Genomic DNA, 19020 nt, shown 5'->3' on the forward strand with positions numbered 1-19020 from the left:
AATCAAAGTCAATCTCCACGAATATTATCTTTTATCCAAATCACGATCCTCGAAACATTTGCCGAACACCACAGATCGATATTAAATGTACTTTCATTTTTTCTTATGATGAAATTCGAAACGAAGTTTTCAAAAATGCGGCAAAACTGCGAAAGTTAAGACAAGGGAAATAAGAAAGTCAGCTAGATGTTTATTTGAGAGTTACCTACTCTTTGTTGTTTTATTTATGTCTCTGAATGTCGTAAACATTTCGTGGTATATTTCCGTAACGCGTTTGAATAGTTATTTACACCTACTAAAAATGCTTCCTGCTTCGGAAAATCATCAGGTTCATAACGGAAATCGACGCCATACACGATCCCTGTGTAGAAAGTCTGACAATTCTAATTTAGAATTCGAGAGTAAAATGTCACCACGTGTTGCTAGTTATGTAAGTGACATCAAAACAGAAGACACCCAGTATACAAAACTCCTTGAAAATAGTAAAGAAGCAGTTGGAAGAAATAAAACTTACAGAAGCGACACAGCTAGTCAACAAGGACTTTCTGACAAAAATACTACCCGAGTTAGAAAGCAAAGATCGAAAATAACGATTAAATACGAAAAGAATGATGGGTTTGAAAATAACAATACAGATGTTGAAACCGTATCGCCGTATTTTGCAACGAAAAAACACGAGCAAACTGATCTGGAACGGGAAAATAAACGGAGCAAATGGGAACCCGAAGGATGGTTATTAGTTCTGAATAACATTCGAGAGATGCGTAAGCATCAAGACGCCCCAGTAGATAGTATGGGTTGCGATACGATATCAGATCGTACTTCAGCACCTGAAATATTCCGATACCAGGTCCTGTTATCACTGATGCTGTCCAGTCAAACTAAAGACGAGGTCACTTCAGCAGCAATGATGCGACTGAGAGAACATGGATGCAACATCGACAACATTTTGGAAACTACGGATGAAAAACTGGGCAAACTTATTTACCCTGTTGGCTTTTGGAAGAGGAAGGTCGAGTATATCAAGAAAACAACACGCATTCTGAAAGAGAAATATCATGGCGATATTCCTCCCTCTCTCGAAGGTTTGCTTCAGTTACCCGGTATTGGTCCCAAAATGGCTCACCTGATTATGAAATGCGCGTGGGACAAACTAACAGGAATTGGTGTGGACACGCATGTTCACCGCATTTCTAACAGACTTGGATGGGTTCCTACACCAACAAAAGAACCTGAAAAAACTCGCAAATTTCTTGAAGACTGGCTGCCTCGCGAATATTGGAATGAAGTGAACCATTTGTTGGTCGGGTTTGGCCAACAGCTCTGCAGACCCATCAACCCAGCTTGTGTTACGTGTCTTAACAAGGAACTCTGTCCAACTGGTCGCAAGAACGTGAAAACTATGAAGATAACGAAGAAAAAAAAATGAGTAATAACTGTGTTTTGGCATAGTGATATTTTCATTGTAGGAATTCAAACAATATTAACGAATTAATGTATACATATTAATATAAAAGCCATTCAAACAACAGTCTTATACTGAGCAAAAACTAAATCAACATGCTTGTCTGATGTTATGCATACTTTAGTTTGTCAATTGATTTATCACAATTAAAACGCCGTTGTATTCTGATTTATAGTAAAATGTTCATCAGTTAGGTTTTTTTCTCATCGCTTTATCAAAATATCCAAGTATAGAATTTTATTTCTATTTTGCACGGTCTCGTTTCATCGACCAAATGAAAAATAGATATAAATGCCAGGGTATTGTGAAAGAATACCTAATTTGAACGTTACGGGTAATGTTTAGTATTTCAAGACACCAGAAGATTAAAAAAATGCTATTGTTCTAATTACAATGGAAAATCATTTATACTTTCATAAAAATGAACCATCATTTAATAAAGTGCCTTCCAGTCTCTCTCCTGCTCTCTCACACATTCTGGCTCTTATGTGCTGTCATACACATCTATATTGAGCTAATTCTATTTAGATGTATATGTTATAACATAATTTTGTACATATAATCACATTACATATGTGTATAGCAGAATATACCCATATTTTGTGTAGAATACAAAACTTATTTTATTTCTCATAGTATCCAGTTAAAAGAATATCAATAGACTTGCATATGTGCAAAATGAAAAGTAAATTAGTTGATCGTGGGTAAGCAGCTCATAAATACAAGTTTAAATTTATTGCAGGAATTTCATTGTATATTTGGGCAGAACACTTAAATTGGCATATTTTAATACAGGAGCAGATTGCATATCCTAGGAAAATATTACTAATGATAATTAATATTGTTATACTTGCTTAGCTTCAGGTAAACACGTACAGCAATGTTAAATATCATTGGCAAGGATAGTCCCACTATGAGCATGAGATTCAGTTCATCTCAAACTACATTAATATGTCATAGAAAAGCTAATATGCTACTGGAACAGTCCAAGGACGGATTGATGTGTAGAACAGAAATGATTCTGTATGTTTTGTAAAGAAGCAGAAAGTCCTGAGAGAGAGAGAAAGTGTGTGTACAAGTGTGTGAGACTTGTATTAATATTACTGCATGATAACCACTAACATTGCCATCTTTGTATTCATTTAATTTCATCAAATAAATTGATTTTATTTTATTGTCATGGCCATCAATTTATGTGACCTTCATCTTCAAATAAATTGTTTACTTCCCATCATAGTGAAAGTTAATAAGGAAATAAAATATTTTTTATGTAAAATTTAGTAAAGACTTTATATTCTTATTTTTATTGTATTTTTACTGTGTGGAAAAGATTGTTTATTTATTGGAGCCATTGTTATTTTACAGCTTGTTGCCCTTCCATGCTGCTAGGCACTCAACCAAGAAGTAGGTATGGAAGCTTTATGGTTAGCCAGTTAATAAGAGGAGTTGTTGGTTAACCCTATGTCATCTCTACATAATCAAAGATACCAAGAATGCTAATGTCCAATTCTATCTTCTTCATGTTATTCTTTCACACCGGCAACCAAAATCCAATCGTTCAGTTATGTTACTCTAAATCCCCAAAATTCCATCTCATGTTTTGTCTTCAACCAGCCTAACTCAGGTTTCTCTTTCTCTCTCATTTCCATTAACCACTTACTTCTCCCAACATTGTATTACCTATGCCCCTCCTCCCTATAGAAACTAGTTCCATTGAGATTTCCCAACCTCAGATTTTAATATCTTGCCACACAAAGTAGAAGTCAGAGAAGATGTTCAGATAAGTGACTTTGCTTCCAACCTAGCACTCATCTAAAAACCTCTTTTTACTGTGCAAATTATAACTACTTTATTATTTCATTATCTATCTATGTACCCCGTTTTGTCTTCCATGCCTTATGTTAGAGAAAACTTAAGATCCCTACATTCAATCCAATTCTCTCTCTTTCTCCCTTTTCCCTCTCTTTCATGCTCATTTATTATTGTTATTCACTCCTTGTTCAACTGTTGGTTATAGCTCTAGTTAAGAATGCAAATGTCCAATTCTATCTCATTATTATTGTTGTTATTCTTTCACACCGGTAGCCAGAGTGTTTGCTGTTTCATGGTGCAAATCCACCACCTTATACCGTCCACCCATCCCGCCCCCACCACCTATACTGCCTGCCCCTATGGTCTTATGGCCTGTAATACTAACTTCAGGAAACATGACAGTCACCTGTTTACCTACCAGTCTGGTGGACACATTAGTCTGATTGACTACATTCTTGCCAGGAAACGGGAAAGATGGCTATTTATAGATGCCAAAACCTTCCCCGGTGAAGAATGCAGTAGTTAGTGACTTCAGGGTCAGCGCTTAATGGATGCCCATAAGATGACCAGCATGGAAAAGAAGGGCCTGGAAGCTTAAGGATCCTGAGAATGGACAATATTTAAGAGACATATTACTCAAAGTTTTTGACAAAAAAGAAGGGGATATAGCATCACGTAATGTAGAAGACAACAGGAGGTTCCTACAGGACAACCTGTTGAGGGCTGCTGTTGATGGTGCAAAGTCCCCTCTTGACCTAAGTTAACATGGTGGTGGAACAATGTAGTTGACAGGGCTATTAGGGAAAAGAAACAGGCATGGAAAGAGTGGAAGAACAGTGGTAGCAGGGAAATGTATCAGATCACCAGAAGGGTAGCTAGATGACAGGTAAAAATTTGCCAATGTTCTGTGTCATGAGGACCAAAGACTTGAAGTGTTTCGTATTGCAAAACTGTGCGAGAGAGAATTGTGATATCACAGGAGAGAAATGAGTCCACATGGATGATGGCTCACTTGCATTTAATGCAGCTGCAAAGAGAGAGATCTGGAGATGCCACTATGAAAGGTTGCTAAATGAAGAGAGTGAATGGGAGAAAGAGAGTTTGCCAAATGTCAACCCAAGAGGGGGACCAGCTGTCTGAATTGACAGTAGCTTGGTAGATAAAGCAATTAAGGGTATGAAATCAGGGAAAGCTCCCAGCCTATCAGGAATCACCACAGAGATGCTTAAAATATCTGGTGGTGTAGGCTATAATCTTGTCACCTGTATAGTCAATCAAGTGATACATGAAGGAGTCATACCCAGTGACTGGTGTAGCAACACCATAGTCAACTGCTACAAAGGTAAAGGTGACACATTAGATAAAATTAATTACAGAGGTATCAGATTATTGGATCAGGTGATGAAACTCAGAGAGAGGGTGACAGCCCAACTGATTAGGGAGAGAGTTAGTTTAGACGAGATGCAGTTAGGGTTTGTGCCAGGGAGAAGCACCACTGATGCTATATATCTGTTAGGAGAGCTGCAAGAGAAATACCTAGCCAAAGATTAACCTCTGTACTTAGCTTTCATTGACATGGAGAAAGCCTTTGACAGGATCCCCCGATCCCTTATCTGGTGGTCAATGCAGAAACTAGGGATAGATAAGTGGTTAGTGAGAGCTGTACAAGCCATGTACAGGGAGGCTGTCAGTAAGCTGAGGGTTGGCAATGAGTAAAGTGAAGAATTCCGGGTAGGGTAGAGGGTCCACCAAGGATCAGTCCTCAGCCCCTCTTATTCATCATAGTTCTCCAGGCAGTAACAGAAGGATTCAAGACAAGATGCCCCTGGGAGCTCCTCTATGCAGATGACTTTGCTCTAATAGCTGAGTCACTATCAGAACTAGAGAAGTTTCAAGTGTGGAAGCAAGGTCTAGAATTGAAGGGCCTTAGAGTCAATCTAGCAAAAACCAAAGTCTCAATAAGTAGGAAGGCAGACAAACCACAAATCCCTTCAGGTAGATGGCCCTGCTTGATCTGTAGAAAAGGCAAAGGTAGAAACTCCATAAGATGTACCCAGTGTAAGCTATAGACACATAAGAGGTGCAGCAATATCAAAGGAAGGCTAACTGGGAAGGTAGATTTTGTGTGTGGCAGATGCACAAGGGCAATAAACACTGAAAATGTGCAGAAAGCAGCTTCCATCACTTGCCAGGGAGAAAAACTAGAAGTCATTGATAGCTTCACTCACCTAGGTGACCAAGTCAGTAGTGGTGGTGGATACTCTGAGTGTATAACTGCTAGAATATGAATAGCCTGGACAGAGTTCAGAAAGCTCCTACCTCTGCTGCTAACAAAGGGCATGTATATATGAACTGCCATGCTACACGACAGTGAGACAATGGACTGTAACTGATATGCTGTACTTGAGAAGACCCGGCAAGCCAATTTAGACCATAACTGTAGCCTATGTCAGTGTCACATAACTGGCCCATTTGAGAGATCCCTTCAATCATTGAGCAATATACTGTGCTTGAGAAGACCTGTTGAGTCAAGTGAAATCGTTGTCGTGTCTGATGCCAGTACTGCTTGACTGGCATGTAAAAAGCACCATTTGAGTGTGGTTGAGGTCAGTACTGCCTGACTGGTCCTGTGCCGGTGGCACATAGAAAGCACCATACGAGTGTGGTCGATGCCAGTGCCACCTGACTAGTTCCATACCGGTGGCACGTAGAAAGCACCATTCTAGCATGATCATTGCTAGTGCTGCCTGACTGGCTCCTGTGCTGGTGGCACTTAGAAAGCATCATTCAAGCATGTTTGATGCTAATACCACCCGACTGTCCCTCATACCAGTGGCACATAAAAAGCACCCACTACATTCTCCGAGTGGTTGGTATTAGGAAAGGCATGCAGCTATAGAAACCTTGCCAGATCAGATTGGAGCCTCGTGCAGCCTTCTGACTTGCCAGTCTTCAGTCAAACCATCCAACCCATGCAAGTATGGAAAGTAGACATTAAACGATGATGATGATGACCCCAGCTATGATCATCCTGTGAGAATGTAAAAGTTGGTGGTGTTAGTTACATCATACCACTTGGTTTAATACCACTTCCTGGCACATAGAGGTTTTTAGCTTTTGGAAGAGACTCTCTCTTGATAAGGTTATCATTACTGTGATCTCACAAAGCATTGGTACCTTCTATAGCTACAAAAAAAAAACCCCACTAAATCCACTGGGTAGCTTCTCTCTTCTCTGACATTCATATGGACTTCAAACATAGGTGTTAGAGAAGAGAGAAAATAAACCTTCACAATACCTACTAACATGCAAATCCACATACTCTTTCTCTCCAGGACACATATTCATTCTTGATTTCTAGCTCACCTTTACCATCCAACTTCACATTGAAGTATTGGAATTCACTTTGAAAGATGATCCTTGTGCATACGTAAATTATACTCCCTGACATTCAACAAGTATTTCAGGTTACTCTGGCTCAAAGCCTCCATCTTCAACTTTTCTAAATTCTTCTGCTTCCTCTACTACTCCCTGAATCCCTCTAACTACCAACAATACTGTGACCATATCTCTGCATTAATGACATAATCTCATCTCACACTTCTCTGTAGTTATTGTTTTTTGGTGACTTCAATATTTATGACTCTTCTATGGTAGCAAGCTAGCAGAATCACTGGGTGAAATGCTTAGTGGTATTTCGTCTGGCTTTATGTTCTGAGTTCAAATTCTGCCAAGTTTGACTTTGCCTTTCATCCTTTTGGAGTTGATGAAATAAGTACCAGTTGAGTAATGGGATTGATGTAATTGACTTACTCTTCCCCTAAAATTTGAAACCAATATTCATGACTCTTCTTGGTTATCACCTTATATTAATGGATCATTAGCTCCTTACATCAACTAGTTTCATTTCCTACATGGCCATACACTCCAGTCATATTGTCAGCCTGCAACATTGTTCTGGAGGGCCTGTGAAGGCAATGGTCATAGGTCTTTCCTCTACACCAAACTAATAATAGAATATAAAAAGAGTAAAAATAATAGCATACCTAAAATACACTATCCAATGTGTTCTTCCTTTCATTTAAGAGGTTCTGAGTTCAAGTTTATTTTTCATCTCCCCATTGTGGCACTCTCCAGCAACTTGTATCTCTATTTCCTTAATGATGATTTGTTTGGGTTCTGTAAAGCTAGATCAATCAGAGACCTATCTTCTGTTGTCACTAACCAATGGGTCCCTGCCCAAGAGGAATTCGGTGAAAGAAGTGTTATTATGCTCAACTTCAATAAATGGTATGCAAATCTTATCAAAACTCCCTGCCCTTGAGATCCATTGGTTTTATTGCTTGTTTTGGCATTCCTGCCAGATCACAATATTTTGAACTATGCAGATAGGACTTGGATAAGCTCTATCAACTCATGTGCCCAGTTCTATGCCCACACCATTCTCTTATATACCAATGCCTTACTTACTGGCACATCCAACAATGCTCACTTTGATGTAGACACCATCTTTCATGTTTTTCCTAACTTTCCCACCCAAGCATCAGACACATGCAACCAGGATATCCCATGTCTAACTTGCCTTAATTCCAAACACAAAAATCTCAAAAACACTATCCATTGGAGTCATGCTAGGCTTGTTACCTTCAACAGCAAATACACACATACAAGCATTGCTTATATCAACAAATCATCATTGCACCTCACACCCACCTATAGATGAACAAATGCTAGGCTTCATTATCACTAAGATACTTTCAAGGCAAATGAATATCATTAATATAGGATTGCATCTCAAAGATCCGTCCTTCTCCTCAAAGCTTAGGAGAGATTCACAATGAAGCATTGCTCCCACATGTGGGGTAGAGCTGGTGTTGCACACAGACATCATAAACTGCATCCAGAGAAAGCGACAAAGCTGTTTGGTGTAAAGTCACTCAAACATACTCCAGCAGTTGCACTGTTTTGTAACTCCACTTTTTCTACTTCTACAACTAAACACACCTAGTTGTTCCTCCCTGGAACATTGACTTTCTGGAAAATTCTCTACCTGCAATTTTTGACTTGCAATAGTTTGTGTGGAACATTAATAGCATCATTTCATTAATCTCAAAGGCTATGGGCATTGTCTCTTCCTTTAGATCTAACAAATAAAAAAAATGGAGGAGAAATGTCTCCAATCACCATTGTTGGTACTCCCCCAATAGCAAGAATATACTAACACAGTTCATTGAAGGAGTAACAAGAATTTTCTCATTATTTATATTTGACGGATAATTTTCTCTCCCATGAAATAAGAAATCTGGTTGATTTGATTTATGTTTAAGGTTAGAGTTAAGTTTCATTTATCTGACAGCCAGTAATAGTTAAATTCTTCAGAAGGTTATTTGGAGTTGAACTAAGAACATAGAGGTATAAAATTAAATACTGCAACTTTTATCGGTGCAGCAATGACCGTATGGTTAATAATGTTATTTTGAAAATAAGTGTCTTCTATTATAACCTTGGGTTAATTAAAAGCTTGTGGTTGAAATTTTGCCAGATGGAAATTCTGTGCGAGCCAACTGGAAGGACTGTTCTTGTTTTTGGTTGGAAGACTGCATCTGTCAATTGGTTTCACAAACACCATTTTGCTCTCGGGTGTCCTTAGTGACATCCACTCCGTCGCATTCATTCAGGCGAGGTCTCTGAAAAATATCCTGTGTCCAACCTTTCTTCCTTGAACAAAGCCATACACACTCGCACACAACTTTGCAATTCTGGTGTCTTTGATAACTCGGTATCCTTTCTAATAGTGTATATGTTATGATCCACAATACTTCTAAATTTTTTAATAACCATTCAACTGGAAAAGATTTTTTTACACAATTTCTAAGATTGCTTAGAAACAAAGTACAATAAAAGAAAATAATTACTCTATAGAGATTTCATAAATAAATAGATGAATACAATATTTTAATTTTGATTATGAAATTTAATTAGAACTAAGGGCCAAAACATTATAGATACAAAGCATCTGAGTTGCATACATCAGTAACATCTGAAATGATGGAACTGAGAGTGAGTTCATCAGCTTTTGGCCGACTTGGTTTCTTGCTTAACAACATCAATGTAAACAAGACGGGTAAGTGTAGCAAAGTGAAGCGGAAGAGATTCCGAGAAGATTTGCTATCACCCTCTTTGTAGAATCTCCAGCCTAGATAGGTGAGATAAAAGTTCAAGGGTAGAGAATCAATGACAAACATCCAAGTGGTTAGTTCTGCAAACGGCGCCAAGATGCTGAGGACTGTTGTTGCTGCACAGTAGCGAAAGGCAACTCGTCGGCAAAGACTGGGGTTCATTACAGATGTCATGCAATAGCCTCCGCGTGAATAGTCTGCACGAAGGTTCCAACTGAGAGCGTTGAAGTGAGGAAACTGCCAAGCATACATCACTGCACCAAGCAACCAGGCACCTAGGAAAATATAAGTAAAAATGAGGTTAAATTCTAAAGGAATATTTGAGTGAAAAAACAATAATTTACTGTGTCATTTGAATTTTATGCAGCTGACATATAGCCCAGATAATAGTAAGCTAGAGGGTCATTGATTTACATTTTACACTTGCATGCTAATTAAATAAGTACCATGAGGTTAATTAGGTGCAAGAGTATTATATAATTAATAAACATTTCATTAATTGGCTGTAAGTCATATGAGTCAAGAGAAAGCACTAGCAAATATCCTTGCTTCAGGTAGAAGTTAAAAAAGATAGTAAATAAATGACTGAAATCCTTAAATTCGGTTTCTCTTTTTTGCATTAACAAGGAAATATTCGTAAGGCCAAATTTAAACAACTTTTGGAGAAGTCATCATCACTATCACTGTTGTTTAAACATCAGTTTCCAAGCTGGTACATGTTGGATGAGTTCACTGTACAGCATGCTGTTACTCTCCTACATCTTGTGCCATCCAATCTGCAAGCTCTAACATCCTGAAAGCAAACCTCACCACTATTTGTTATGCCTTATTTCATCATCTGCTATGTGAATATTCCACATACCAGCACAGTAAAATCTGCTGAAGAGATTTTAATACCTAGTTGCTCTCTCAGCTCACTTGTGCTCTACTCTTCAAAGTATGGGTAAGACAGACTTAAAGATATATGTTAATGTAGTAGCATGAAAAAATGTCATGAAATGATACCAAGGTTTCATCATCATTCCCATCTATTAGTACCAATCTCCTCCACATAGTCTCATTTACTAGATTGTACATTAAATATTTACTTTGATCAAATTTTTCTTTCCTAGAAGTACATCCCTTGAAGCTCCCTTTTATGCTATAAATATAACCCAAATCCCTCAAAACCTACCCTACTGTCTTATAGGAAGGACATATTAGACAGCGTAGTTATAGATATAGAGAATGGCAGGACGGTCAGGGCTTGAACATAGGTCTGCACAATCAAGGCTGATCAATGATTAAATAAAAGTTAGACTCTTCCAAGCCTTTCTATCCTCTTTCAGAAAACTAGAGAGTATCCAACATCCTTTAATTAAGGATGAACTGAGTTTGGTATTGTGATAGGAAGAATGTAGTACGGAACTGAGTTCAATAAGTAAATAGGATTAAAGTAGCAGGTTTATTTATGTAAGTTACACAGTTCTCTCTCTTATTTCTCCTGTCATTAAGCTTAAAGAATAATAGTGAGCTGATAAGAGGACAGAGTAGGGCAATAGAAGAACAAGAAGAGAGAGAGAGAGAGAGAGAGAAGGGCAGATAGGGAAATGAGAAAAGAAAGGTGTGAACATAATGATATATATTGAGATGAAAGTAACATATGAATTAAAAAAAAATTGTGTCAAAATTTACCTGTGGACAGGTCACCTGTACAGGCTGCCCAACCCATCATAGGTGGTATGGCTCCAACAAGAGAACCAACCCAAGTATTTGCAATGCTTGTCCGTTTCATTGGTGTATAGACTAATGTGTACAAGCCAAGGTTCATTAAGCCGAGGTAAGCTGTCAAAGAATTAACTCCTGAACTAAGAATTACCATTCCTGTTAAACCAGTGGCTGTTGCAAATAGGACTGCATGGAGTGGACTGTAAAATAAAATAAAAATATAAAACAAACTGACAGTCAGATCAGAAAAAGAAAATTACAATATGAAAAACCCCAGTGTTTTATCAATTTGATAAATTATAATCCCACACTATTTCTCTAATAGGCATAAGCATGGCTGTGTGATAAATTTACTTGGTTTTGGGTTCAGACTGTGTGGCACCTTGGGCAAATGTCTTCTACTATAGCCTGGGCTAACCAGAGCCTTGTGAGTAGATCTGGTAGATGAAAACTAGATGAAGTCCATCATATATCATATGTGTGTGTGCATGCATGTGCGCGCGCACATGTGTAACTATCTCCTTGCCATGACATTGTAAGCAGTGTCTTTCATTCCCAGTCTTCTGAAACATATCTGATCATAGGGAAACAAGTGAAGGTTGCCAACAGGAAATGTATCCAGCCATAGAAAATCTATCATCATCGTTTAACGTCCGTTTTCCATGCTAGCATGGGTTGGACGGTTCGACCGGGGTCTGGGAAGCCAGGAGGCTGCACCAGGCTCCAGTCTGATCTGGCAGTGTTTCTACAGCTGGATGCCCTTCCTAACGCCAACCACTCCGTGAGTGTAGTGGGTGCTTTTTATGTGTCACCGGTACAGGGGCCAGGGGAGGCTGGCAAACGGCCACAATCGGTTGGTGCTTTTAAGTGTCACTGACAAGGACGCCAGTCAAGATGGTACTGGCATCTGCCATGTTCGGACGGTGCTTTTTACGTGTCACCGGCACGGGTATCTTAACTACAATTTGGTATCTTATCTCAAACATATTCTGTTCAACCAAATCAAACATGGAAAAGTGGACATTAAAACAGTGATGATGATGCAATGTTATATATGCTGGTAATAAAACCTCACAATTCTCATGAATGACAAGAGCCAACTCTAGCAGGGCCTCTCCTGACACCTTATTACAATTCACCTTTATCTGGTGACCTTTTCATGTGAAACCTCATATACTTAAATATTGTCAAAACTGAGATTTGGATTTGGTTAGCTTTCCTTTGAACTATTTTAGATCCACACAGGATGTGTATTGGTAGAATCATTAGAAGAGTGCTCTGTGGCACTAAATTACAGCCCTTTATGTTCTGAGTTCAAATCCTGCAAGGATCAGTGGTATAAAGTACCGGTCATGTACTGGAGTCAATTTAATCAACACTATCTTCCTTCAAAATGTATGGCTTCATGCAAATGTTAGAAATTAATATCCTAAGTTTAATGATTTCCAATCAGGTAGAACCATGTTGGTGATTTAAAACACAAACATGTCAACAAGGGAGCAGCTACATGATCACTTGCCTTGCAAGAAATAGCAGTTGCCTCCCACCCAATTATATTTAAAAAGGAAGGCCACATTGGATGATGTTCTAAATATACTATGTCTGAAGAAAAAGAGAGGATGATCACAGCTGGAACCCTTTTGATCACAAGTCTACTTAAATGTTGTGAACCTGGAGTTAAAACAACACATGCTGTTATACCCATTTCAGTATTTTTGAAGTTGTTGTCATCATTCCCATCTTTTTAAAGCCTGACACTTTGCCTTACCTGAGATAACCTCGTACTAATACACGGTTTCTGGTTCTGTTCATCTGTGCATCAAATGGCACTTCAAAGAACTGAAACATAAAAATGAATTTAAATATTAACAGGAAGGAAACAAGAAAAAAAAAAAACAAGGCAATCTATATGGATTGTATCAGGATTAGTGGTGGTGTAAGTCACAGAGATAACCATTATGATAGGACATGTATTTGGATGGCATCAGAGGTACTGCCAGTGTGAATTAGAGAGGTCACAGCTAATGGTTTGGATATGTAATATATACAGGATGATGTCAGATAGTTGTAGTTGTATGTCATAAATCCCTGAGATGGTATAGGCATGTAATGTTTATAAATGTTATTGGATGCAGTTGCTATGCATATATACAAAGCATATGCACACATGCAGTGACTATACCTTGTAGAGGCTACTGTGATGGTAAGGGCATGTGATGTGTATAAGGGCATGTGATGTGTATTGTCTGGTGTATAAGAGGAGAACAGAATGAGACCACTGTTATAGCAAGTACATGTGATATGTATGGTTGGTAAGAGAATAATAGTTGATAGATGTAAGGAAGATGATGCAAGGTGTGTGTTTGATTATAAATAAAAACACTTTAACTGTTGATAGTAAAGGGTAACTGAAATAGACACAGGTGAAGAGATATTTAAGAATTAGTTAGATCAGAACCAAAATTGGATAAAATCAAGAATCCAAGGAAACTGGTAATGGCAAAAATTTTTCCAAAGAAGTTTATAACGGTTCAAGTAAAATTACTGTGATGAATAAAGAATGTCACATTGAAACTTTTGTCCCTTAGCCCTTTGTCTAAGAATAATGAAAAGGTGTTGTTGCTTTGATTTTAGATAAGTGGAGGAATTCAAGTGAAGAAGTGATACAAAAAAGCTGAAAGAGAGAATGAGAGGTGGTGTGAGAAGGTCAGTAAAGGCAAGGAAACTAAAATTAAAAAAGAAAGGTATAAAGAGCCAATTCTTTAAGCCAAACAAATAAATGAAATAAAAATAAAATTTCACCAACCTGATTTATAGAATTAGCTGATGCAGACATGAGGCCAGTTCCAAGGGTACACAGAAGGAAGGTACTTAAATGGAAAGGAGCAGGCGCAAGAGCATATCCAGCCATTGAAGAAATTACTACCAAACCTGAAAGACAAAAAGTCTACCAGTAAATCTATGATGATGTTTTGATGCAAGTCTGTTAAATTCATCTTCCATTTCGGTCTTGTGGTCTTCTTAAAAAGTTATAAATACTAAAATTATATTAGACTAAGATGCGGTTGTGTGGTTAATATTCAAGTTAGCATAATCTACTCTATACAAGTTGACATAAAAACAAAAAAAAATTATGTAAAACCTAACAGGACAAAACAAAAAGCCCATGAATATGAGAATATAGGAAGGTAGTTACCTGTTAATCTAATTTTGGCAAGTTGCATATACTGATTTGGTATTTTCCATAAATAGATTTTTTGCTCCATCCACATTCGATCTTGTATAGATTCAATTTTTTCTGTTGGCATTTGAAATTCCTCATTATCAGTTTCAGGTGGCAGCTCAATGCGAACCACCTCTTTTGTGGCTGGAAGGAATAAATGGAGATATTTGCTGTTGGGGGCCAATTTAACATCAATGAGTCTGTTTAAGTGGGGTACAAAGATTGACACTGTGTTATCATACTGGATATCAGTATTATCGTCTTTACAATATGTTGTTAAATTATCACCAGCAGCCAGTTTGGCATGTAAGTTTTTAGTCTGTGTTATGTGAGGGGCTTGGAAAAATAGTGGTTCTTTTAAAGGAACGGGAACTAAGAGATCATCATCATTGTCAGAAATTTTTGCTGCAGACTGTGTTCCATACTGTAAAGAGAGAAATAAGTTTTATGAAAATAATTAGATTTAATAAAACAATTCTATCATTACAAATAGATTAGGAATTATAAAGTTTAATAAAAGCAGATCTTACAGTTTTACTGATGTAAGACTTCCATCATAATTTTATGTGCCAGCTTAATAATATAGTCATTTAACTAAATTCCATCAAATTCTTGATTATTTTCAGATGTTAACTAAACACATAAGTAAAGTAACTTGTGACAAATATGGTCATCATTTAAAATCTATGTTCCATGCCAGCACGGATTGGATAGTTTAACAGGGTCTGATGGATCCAAAGACCAGATCATGCTTCAGTGTTTGACATGGTTTCAATAGCTGGATGCCCTTCCTAATGCCAACCACTTTACAGCATGTACTAGGTACATTTTTGAGCCACTACCGCAAGCTCCTACAAACACAAACATCCTGGACCGCATCCAGAAAAAAGCCACTAAGCAGCTGATTGGCATCAAATCACAAACAAACATACTCCAGCCTCTGATCCACAGGGGTTCTTTCTCCTCTCACTGCCTTTCCTATCACTACTATAATGGCCTCTGATCCTTGGAGTTAGCTGGTCTTGTACCTCCTCCATTCAGGAACTTCTGACCCACTCATTTCTCTTCTTTCCATTCCCCTAGTTGTGTCCACAATGTTTTAAGCTCTGCACAAACCACTACACCCAATCCTTCCTAGCTAGATCTAGATCTTTTCCCAGGTCACATCTTTCTTACAAGTGTTAACTTGCAAAGTTTCAAGAGAAAGAGAAAGATCTTGAAGGATCTGCAAAAATCAAGAGTACTACCTTTTCCTCAAGACCCATCAAATGTATAAAATGTATAAAATAAAATATAAAGAATATAGATGAAAGGAGATAACAAAATACTTGGTGCTATTTTTGTTATGTCTCTTTATATTCTGAATTCAGATCCCAACTAAATGTATGGATTACATCTAGTTATTTGGCAGATGATCTACATGCTATAATTGTACAACCATGCTTATAATTGTACAACCAATGAACTACACTAACCTGATTCTTCCCAACTGTCATGGAACTTTTAAATTTGAGACAGCAATGTGATCAATACCAGGGCTGCCTGACTGGCTCCTGTGCCAGTGGTGTGTAAAAAGCATCCACTACACTCAGAGTGGTTGGCGTTAGGAAGGGCATCCAGCAGTAGAAACATTGCTAGGTCAGATAGGAGCCTGGTGCAGCCACTGGCTTTCTAGACCAACCCATGCCAGGATGGAAAAAGGAATGTTAAACGATATTGATGATGATAAGGATGATGAAGGAAGCCTCAATCTTTCAGGCAAATTTTTCTCAAAACACACCCTATTGTGTTAAATAAGGCAAGACACCTTAAATAATGTAGTCCTAGATACTTCTACAGAGACTCTGTTATGGCTGGAATACCTTTGATGATGGATCACCCAGAGAACTAAGCATTAGCGACAGTAGTCACTACTTATGCTTCAATATTAGACGGCATCACCTTTCTTAAGTACATTGCTAATCATCTATGATTAAAAAAGTTCCAACCGTAACCATCCCGCCAATTTAGGAGTATATCTTGGACGAAAAAATGAAATATGTCCTAGGCTTATTTAAAATGGCAAAGTGTGACTTGAATAAGATTTAGCTGCTATTTCTAACATGTCGAACAACCCTGTATAGGTTCTTCGTTAAGAGACGTGCCATGTCCCCCACCCCACCACAACACCCATAAAAACTTGTCACTATATTCTGTCTCTAGATTTAGCTATATTACGATGGCAAGAATGTAACCGTTTTCTGTGAGCTATTTCAGGAATCCGATGTCTTCAATTACTGCTCCAGTTAGATGCAAAACTAACAAGGTTCCTACTTCACCGTTTATACACCCATTATTTGTACGAGCTAAAGCATACTGAGCTTTTATATACCCTTCTCCTGTATATTATGCACTGATACGTCCTTGATGCTGTTCGATATTCGTGGCCTCTTGTTTTGAACATATAGATACACCAATAGGTATATGCTGGTTGTTAATATATATCATATAGGTACATATTAAACACTGAACGTATCATATGGATACATTTTAGGTACTGAACGTATTTAATGAATTCATTGTTATCAAGGAAGTTTGGTGGTGTCTGATGAATTTAATAGGGACATAACTTGTTGTACACTAACCATAAACACGTTGCCCTTCTAGATACTGATGGTCACTCGTCTTAGAAAAAACTAGATGATCTGGTGTTAATTCCGAGGAGTCCGGTGAAGCAGTGTAAATGGTTTTGCTCAAGAAGACATTGAAAGAAGCCAGAAAGTTATGATTTAATTCAGTTTAGTCGTCAATGACCTCTGCTTGGATACAATGTTTTTTCTTCCCACACAAACACACACAATTATAATATCAGCTATTAAGGCAGGATAAATTAGGATACACAGGATAAATTAGTGGGAAAGAAGTTCTAATAATTGAATATCTGATACAAAAAACTGCGTAGGTGTCACAATTTTGACGAATAAAAAATTTAATGAAACTAATTCGACCTTATAGTGAAACTAAAGTATTTTATAGAATGTCCTTGGAGATGAGTGAACTTGAAAGAATTCTCAACAGCAGGTTTAAATAATCATTAAAAAATAAAAATATAAAATAGGGACAAACAAAATGTTTTAAAGTGAATATTGTTTGTCTAAATTGTCGATATTTGAAGATTTTGTGGGGTGTGAAATTATTTTATCAGAAGGATACCTTTAGAGAAAAACAAGATAGGTGAAGGCAAAAACTGGAATGTGAAAATCTCATTAGCAATGAAGGACGTAGTTATATTCAAAGAGTTAACATACGAGACCAACGGACAAAATAACGTGTTCGAATGCAAATAAAACTTAATAACACATTATTAATACTAATCATTAGTGACAAACATTTATTTATAAAAGCAATTTGTTTAGAACACAAGTTTAATGGTCGGTAAACATTAAACTGATCAATTTTTATTTTACTTCGCCTTTGTCTTTATAAATATTATCAATGGATTTTTTAGTTCCACCAGTTGTCCCCTCTGATTCATCTACAGATATGCAGATAGAGAAAATACATACAAAAAGCTTGAAAATATTACTTTTTCTTTCGTAACGTGTCATTAGTTGAACAAAAATGAAATAATGCCATATATATTATGAAATTACACTGCTTGAAGTATGTGTGCTTTGACAGAAAATCAAAAATCAAAATCAAAATTCATTATTTTACTCACAGGGTGGCTGCAGGAATTATGAATTGCATCTAAAGGTCGGTGATATGTTGCCAGAACAGAAAGTAAACTGGACTTCCTTGGAAGTTGCGTGTTCCCCAAACGGCAGAGAAGAGCTTTAGAAATATTCATTGTTGGCACTTAAGGGAAGATGTGGCGATTTATTTTAACAGAAGATAGTAATGACGATAATTCTCAAAACTGAAATCAATTTGAAAGACAATTTAAATTAGTAAACTGCCACTGTTCGAGACTAATGTGTCATAAAGTTTGGTCAACGCATGACCCATGTGAGAGACCCAAGCATAGTTTGTTCGTGAAGGACAGTTTCCGAATAATTCTTTTACTTGTTAGCAGTTGATTGTATAAGATTTTCTCCATGCGAAACGGTTGATTGTTGAGTGGAAACATTTTTCACAGAATTTTAGAAACATTCGTTTCTGGCGATCCCTTTGAAAATAATTCCAACAACCGAAGCGGCCGCCGCCACATTGACTTCTGCTATAAAGGTGTCTAGGTTGGATAACTCTAAAACACCGAAATGGAGAAATTGCTAGGATTGAATTTTCGTTTCGCGAGCGAACAGACAGTTAAGGTGATTGAAGAAAAATACCAGAGTGGAGAGTTTTGCATAAAACTATACAAATATGGATAGAAGGAGTCTGGTCTATAATTCATCGAATGTTTTTTTTTTTTTTACTCAATCTATTAAATAGTTGAGATGCTACCGTATTTGTATTTTGAACGGAGAACATTTTCTGCGGTGTTTTCCTTCAACCACATTATTGATATCCCTAGTCAGCTCTACTACATTACCTTTATTTTTGTATATTCATTTGTAAATTTTGTCAGCTGACTTGAATATGTTTCACTGAAAAATTTTAATGAGATCAAAACATTGCTTTCACAAGATTCATTATAACCGGTAGAGTTTATA

The 19020-nt window shown here is 37.4% G+C and overlaps 2 protein-coding genes across 3 annotated transcripts in view; one reads left to right on the top strand and one right to left on the bottom strand.

Annotated features, from left to right (window-relative positions):
• The window catches only part of LOC115214059 (endonuclease III-like protein 1), a 2925-nt gene extending 180 nt beyond the window's left edge, over positions 1–2745 (top strand). The window contains exons 1-2 of one of the 2 annotated variants that reach the window (XR_005000029.1): positions 1–1481; positions 1530–2745. The exon at positions 1–1481 is cut by the window's left edge and continues 180 nt beyond it. Coding sequence is in view for 1 of the 2 variants with exons in the window: in XM_036504746.1 (XP_036360639.1) it covers positions 227–1429 (1203 nt within the window). In the remaining variant the exon portion in view is untranslated. Of the gene's footprint in view, positions 1482–1519 lie in introns of both variants that reach the window. The other variant, XM_036504746.1, reaches the window with a different exon arrangement.
• A 6485-nt stretch (positions 2746–9230) lies between these two features.
• LOC115214198 (protoheme IX farnesyltransferase, mitochondrial) lies at positions 9231–18620 on the bottom strand. The gene is made up of 6 exons (XM_029783300.2): positions 18087–18620; positions 14360–14810; positions 13970–14094; positions 12932–13002; positions 11131–11363; positions 9231–9731 (listed from the first exon to the last, which is right to left on the bottom strand). The coding sequence occupies exons 1-6, from the start codon at positions 18213–18215 to the stop codon at positions 9277–9279; spliced, it is 1464 nt and encodes a 487-aa protein (XP_029639160.1). The 5' UTR covers positions 18216–18620; the 3' UTR covers positions 9231–9276.
• Between the last annotated feature and the right edge of the window lie 400 nt (positions 18621–19020).

Source organism: Octopus sinensis, linkage group LG7, assembly GCF_006345805.1.
Source record: "Octopus sinensis linkage group LG7, ASM634580v1, whole genome shotgun sequence".
Taxonomy (NCBI): domain Eukaryota; kingdom Metazoa; phylum Mollusca; class Cephalopoda; order Octopoda; family Octopodidae; genus Octopus; species Octopus sinensis.

Coding starts and splice junctions, on each gene's coding strand:
- LOC115214198 (XM_029783300.2), bottom strand. CDS start 18,215: ATGAATATTTCTAAAGCTCTTCTCTGCCGTTTGGGGAACACGCAACTT. Junction 14,811..18,086: donor ATAATTCCTGCAGCCACCCT/GTGAGTAAAATA, acceptor CTCTCTTTACAG/TATGGAACACAGTCTGCAGC. Junction 11,364..12,931: donor TTAGTACGAGGTTATCTCAG/GTAAGGCAAAGT, acceptor TTTATTTTACAG/TCCACTCCATGCAGTCCTAT.